Source organism: Cryptomeria japonica, chromosome 11 (assembly GCF_030272615.1).
Source record: "Cryptomeria japonica chromosome 11, Sugi_1.0, whole genome shotgun sequence".
In the NCBI taxonomy this organism is placed as follows: Eukaryota; Viridiplantae; Streptophyta; class Pinopsida; order Cupressales; family Cupressaceae; genus Cryptomeria; species Cryptomeria japonica.
Window position 1 is genome coordinate 619,465,137 of NC_081415.1, and position 6,580 is coordinate 619,471,716.

The 6,580-nt window shown below is 33.1% G+C and overlaps 1 protein-coding gene across 1 annotated transcript; it reads right to left on the reverse strand.

Annotated features, from left to right (window-relative positions):
* Positions 1-609: 609 nt before the first annotated feature.
* Positions 610-1,441, reverse strand: LOC131063075 (E3 ubiquitin-protein ligase RHA1B). The gene has a single exon (XM_057996848.1). It carries the CDS (start codon positions 1,359-1,361, stop codon positions 879-881), a length of 483 nt encoding a protein of 160 aa, XP_057852831.1. The 5' UTR covers positions 1,362-1,441; the 3' UTR covers positions 610-878.
* Positions 1,442-6,580: the final 5,139 nt, after the last annotated feature.

Below are 6,580 nucleotides of genomic sequence, written 5' to 3' on the forward strand. Positions count from 1 at the left end.
AACCACAATATTAGAAATTTCAGATGAAGCTATAGTAGGAATAAAAATAAACTCTTCAAGAATAAAAACACTAAAATATAAAAAAAAGTTTCATCAAAATTTTACATAGAATTTCAAAAGAATTTCTCATTTTACATAGAATGACATAATGATAGTTGAGCGAATATAATAAATTTTTAATATTAAAACATTGACTGAAGAAAAATCTAGATACCAAAGTCAACCTAATAAAGCAAGATTGCACACATACTCCAAGATAATAAAGCGAAAAATTTAACACCATTTCCACCGCAAAAACTGTTCTTCATAATGGAAGCTACAGCTCACATCTTTGGAGTTATAAAAAGAAAACCAGCCAAAGTGCATGGTTGTTAATTGGACTTCTCTCGTTGTATTCATATTTATAGACAAAACACATGATTAATTTACAGTCTATTTTACATATCAATTGATCAATCTATCTTACATATCAATTGATTAAAATATTTACCACTCTTGGTGAAGTGAGCGGCCATAAATGACTATGTTGATAGATGATATATACCAACAATACTACAATAAGTTACTCTAAAACATATACCTCTCATTCATAACAGCTCAACTCAAAAATAAAATACAAAACAAATATATACATATTCATCATATTATAATCTACTTAAAAACGATTATAAAATCTACATACAAACAAAGACATTACATGAGCAGAAGGCTGTTTTCAACAGTGCCTTCAATCTCAATCCTCAAAAACCAGTGCTTGCTTTCACTGATTTCTGATGCCCAAAACAGTAACATACCACAATCTTAAAACCCTAAAAATGAGCCCTTACATTCACTAATATCTGGTACACAGAGAGAAATAGAGTAGCAATGCTCCATCATTACCATGATAACTCTTCTCCAACACTTTCTGCAACAAGAGAAGATCTGCAGAGAGGGCAAGTATGGTGATAGTAATCAATCCACTTATCCAAACACTTTCTGTGAAACACATGATGACAATCACACAGCTCTCGAATTTTATCATCTTTCTGAATAGAGCTCAGGCAAACTGCGCACATAACATCCTCCTCGCCCTTCTTAAACTTGTGCTCAAAGCAACCCAAAGTACACACAGGCAATCTGTCACTCTTCCTGCAACTAGATATGACAGAAGGATTGTCTTGGGGCTCACAAATCCCAGCCCAAGATCGAATCCCACCAATCACATTTCTCATATAAACTAAGGCATAAACCAGCTTCACCACATATTCAGGAAGAGTGAGACCCGAAAAATTTCCAGCAAATCCCATTATGGACAAATTTGGCTTCCAAACACCGAAGATCGTGAAAACATTATAGTGAAAATATACATTTACATACATTTTTCTTAAGATTCGGTTGTAGAGAGTGACATTTTTGTCAACTAAAGATATCCTCGAACGCTCTAGAAGAAATTGGGTGTATAATTATTTTATTGGATTAGATGAAGATGGACCTCACAGTCGAGATCCGAAAGAAGACAATATAGATGGGCCTCACAGTCGAGATCCGAAAGAAGACAATATCTTGGCATCTTGGTGGGTTTAATGTAATTTTTCTTTATAAAATGACTCGAAATACCTCGCTTTAGTCCAACGTGGAGTGCTGTATTTTCTCAAGTTTGACATCTCTTCTCTACCTTTAGTTTCAAAGGTCCGTGTCTTTAGGTTTCACAATTATTAGAAACCTACTCAGTGATGTGACTATATAAAATATAATTTATGTAGAAATCAAATTAGAATAAAAAATTAGAATCATTGAAAAATTATATAGAGAGAGGGGGTTTGGTTTTATTGGATTTTGTTTTATTTTTAAAAATAAAGTATCTTTCAAAATCTTATCTATATCTTGAAAACAATCTTAATCTATAAATTTAAGATATTTATTTTATTTTTTAAAATAAGATTAAAATTAAAGAATGTATTATGAACAAAATAAAGTATACAATAGTAGTTTTTTTTTTTTTTAAACATTAAATAATAGGTTCTTGCATGTTTGTCTATGTCCGTGCATGTATGTGCAGGTTACGAATACTACAATTGTTTCATAGTGAGCTCTGAGATTTGATCTTTTTGTGGGTTTTTGTTTAAAGTTAATTGTTTGTGTGGTTATTGTATCTATTTTTTCTGGTCTTTGGTAAATCAATTATGATAAGATCTAGAGAGGGCCCAAGGGATCTACTACCTTTTTCTTTTAAACCTATGTTGTTTGAGTGGATGGAGTTATGATCTCTATTCATGAAAATGTTCTTAATTATCTCACCGAAGCTCTACATGAAGCTACATTTGATCAAAGGGGTGATAATCATTCTTCATCTAATGAATGTTTGCAAAAAAGTGAGGCTCGTCTTGTTTCGGTCATTAATCTAAAGATTATAGTGAATGATGTACATTATTTGATAGAGCATGTTTTGATAAGAAAATTTATGCTTTCTAGATACATGTTGCCTTTCCTTGAGAATTTATGGCATACATAGTAGCTAGAGGGGGAATACAAAGGCTATATTAGTATAAATGGTTTTCCCTTCATGATTTTTTCCTGAATAGGTGATTAGAGTTTGTCTTTTGATGGAAGACCTTACTTTTGTAATCAAGTAGGTTTGTCTATTAAACCTTGACATGTGGAGTTTGATTCAACCAAAGGGCTTCCATCTAATATTCTAGTTTGGGTTCATCTTCTTATACATTTCTAGAGACCAAACATTTTGCATTCTATTTAGTTATTCTTGAAAAGCCTATGGGCCTATATAATATTTGACTATGGAGATTGCCACCCTAGATCAAGAGGCCTAATGGAAAGCACAAAATAATCAAAACATCAATATGACAAGAATAAATTGCATTCCTATCAAAGAATACAAATAGAATGGATGTACAATGTATAAGAGATACTCAGTTATATAGGCCAAGGTGAGACATGGGACAACATAAGATTATGAAAGTGTCTTAATCTTATGATATGAGACATAAAGATAAGTATTCTATGTGAACCCTATGTAAAATCTCGTGATAAGATGTGAAAAGGACCTAATAGATGAACTAGCTAGGTAATATCCTTATTCACACCAAAAATCCTGTTGAGTGCAACTTAGGGGGAAGAAAAATCATGGAAAGATACAAAATGTGTCCCAACTATTAGGCCTAATGAGGTACCCACATACAAATGTAATCTCTCACAAGTATAGAAAAGGAGAAAACTAAATGGGACAATAATACCCCCCAAAATAGAGAAAGTACACAAAATAGGTCTCAAAAAGATAAGGGCAAACCACATGTGAGGAAAAAGTACCCCCCCAAAAGAAAGAATGAAGAGAGAAGGTCAAAAGACCCCCTAAAGAAATGTCTTGCACCCACAAGAAAGCTCACAAATGATTATACTTACTCTTGATGAAAGGTGAATGGTGAATATATCTACAACTTGTTCTATTTTAGGATAATACTAAAAAGAAATGACCTTCTCTTGTATCTGTAGTGTCCTAGATTGTACTCGCCTACAATTTTGTCCTCACTTAGGCCTCATTTTGGCCTTCCATCTTCCAAGGCTTGATTGCAATATTGATTCTTCTCACACCACCCATCTTCTTCACATTTTCATCAATTTTCCAGCTTAGCCCCCAGTTTGGAGTCTTAATTTCTAGGACCAACACATACCATGCCTTGGTCCTAAATTAGGACCAAGGTGTATATTCCCTAGGCCTCTTAAATTGGCCCCAAATTGGGCCCCTTTAAAGGTCATATTTGGTGAGTGGGAAAACTAGCCCCGTGTCATCCTGTTGCAAAAAGTATGTATAAAAGGAGGTCCATCCCTCTTATTTTAATCCTAATTCAATTTCAAATCAACTTAAGAAAAGAAAAATTGAGATCCTAAATTCAAGTGAGCAAACAATCAGGCTTTCATCAAGCATTGGAGTAGAAGTGAAGTCAAGATTCAGGCGTTGGAGATGACATTCATGATCTATTTTTTTTTAAGACAACATACCTGAACCCCTAATTCCTTTGTAGAGACAATTTTTATTATTATTGAGGTATATCATTAGTGTTTCAATAATTCTTCAGCCTTTCCCTCAAAAGTAAAGTATTTTACTACAATCTTTCATTTACATCTTTCATTCAATTTCATGGTTAATTCCAAAACCAGGGTTTGACCTAAGGCAAACGCCTATTCCCAACATATTTCAAATTTTCTTTGTGTACGATAAATGGTACAAAGCTATAATCAAGATGATCAACACAATTCACAGAGACAAATAGTTTCAACTTTTGATGGCAAGAAATTCAAAGGACCATGGAAAATTGATACTACATGGTCTTGAAATATTAGCTTGAACTTTTGAGAATACATTAAAAACATATTTTTTGCTCTGAGCTAGGTTGGTGGCTTCATACAACATCTGTAGCCTACTTTTTTTGTTATATTGCTTCAATAGTTCACCATCTTGCCCTAATCAAGATTCAACAATTTAATTCAATTCAATTTAAGGAGGAGAAAGCCCTATCAAAGGAGCTTAGAATCTAATTAGAATCTTGGTCTTCAAGGCTAGATCTATTAGATTCCTCTCCACCCTAATGTGATGGTTAATTAGGTCATTTAGTGGTTTTATTATCTTAATTTAACCCTAAGCCTATTTTTTCCAGCATTACATTTTTGGTGAACTTGACTTCTTGCACCTTAATTTTTTATTTGTGATCCCAAATCTGATTTTCATGCATTTTCAAATTCAAACTTGAACTCATAAGTTTTATCTTCTATTGAATTACATAAATTTAGAGATTAAATTCACAAAAACCCTAATTTATAATTCTAAAATTAAACTTGTGAGTTGCATAATTTTAATTTATTGTCTCATATCTTATTGTTTATTTATTTTAAAATTAAAATTTGCACTCATAGATCTCATTTTCAATTGATTTACATAAATGTAGAGGTTAAATTCACAAAAACCCTAATTTATAATTCTAAAATTAACTTGTGGGTTGCATAATTTTTCAAGTATATTTTCAAATCTGATATTTATGACATGTTATGGTATTATTTAGAGGTGATTATCATTCAAATTCACAATTCAAATTGCTTAACCAATCATTTTTACAAAAAACATTATTGTTTAATCACAAATTTTAACTTTTGCATTCAAATTTCCCTTGTTTTGATGCAGTAAAGGATGAAGTATATTCAAACCTAATACAACCTTGATGCAGGAGCATCCACAGTTCTTGGCGATCTTGCATCAACCACAAATATTTCCTTTCTGTTTCGCAGTTTCAACATTTCATTCTGCATTTTCTGGCATTGGCTCACCGGATCTTGAGGAGTTGGATTTTGCTTGAGGACTTGATCATCTACCTTATTCCCAAACTGCAGAGCATTTGGATCATTTTTCGGCAAGCTATCGCTACTAGTTTTTGAGACAGTTTTCTGGTATTGGTTGCTTGGACCTATTTGCATCAGTGATCTAACGAATCTCTATCGTACCTTGCAGAGCCATGAGCATTGATTCTGATGTTCCTTGGCATGTGGCTGACCTTCCCTTTGATCTACATGTTGGCATATTGGCACAACTAATAGAGATAATGATGCACCGGTAAAGGATGTTGATGATATATTGATGGATTGTTGGTGATGATATATTGAAGGACTGTTGGTGATGATATAATTATAATATGATTCTTTAGGATCAGTTATTTGTGTTGTCATTGATGGTAACCATGTTTGTTTATGTTTGGTATGTCATCTAAGTTATCTAAGTTATCTAAGCCTAACTGGTAATGGAATGTTTGCTAAGTTGACAACGAACTGGTAAGCAGAAATAGAGAAGGAGATGGTTGCGGTAGAGATCCATGTTGAGTTAGCCATTGTTGTTTGGAATGTACACTTATGACATTATAATGAGTCTATGACAGGAACTGCATCATTTTTGGAGAACCAGAAGTCATGTTTGTAATTGACTGTTGTTTATTCAGTGTAGGGTTTGAGAACCGGTGACAAGATCTTTAACCGGTGATGTTTTATGGTTTGGTGGTAAATCTTATCATGATCTTATCTTAGTGGTGACGTGTCAAAATCCGTGTGAAGTGATAAGATGTTATTTGAGCGCATACAAGGATTGAATTTCTTGGGAAACATTGAAGTGCTTAGCAGAATGAGATAAGGGCATGATAGCTTATCAGATTGATGTGTGGTGATGTGTTATGATCATTCAATGACTATAATTGTCTTGAAATTTGTTGTAATGATCTATAATGATTTGTAGTGATCGGGTATAATCTATAATATAAATTCAATATATTTTGAATGTTGTTAGGGTTATGTAATTGATGTAGGAGCATCCCTGATTCACAGCAATCTTGCATCAACCAAAAATATTTTCCTTTTTGTTTTATTTGTAGTTTCAGTTTTCCTTTTTGTGTGTCCTAGTTTTTGGCTCACCAGATCCTATGGAGTTGGATTCTACTTGAAGACTTGATCATCTTTTTTTCTTTCAGACCGCATCGCATTTGGATCACTTACCGATAAGATATCACTACCAATTTTCATGATAGTTTCTTATTACCCGTTCTTCCTT

Excerpts from the sequence above, each read along its gene's own strand:
- LOC131063075 (XM_057996848.1), bottom strand. The coding sequence starts at position 1,361 with ATGTATGTAAATGTATATTTTCACTATAATGTTTTCACGATCTTCGGT.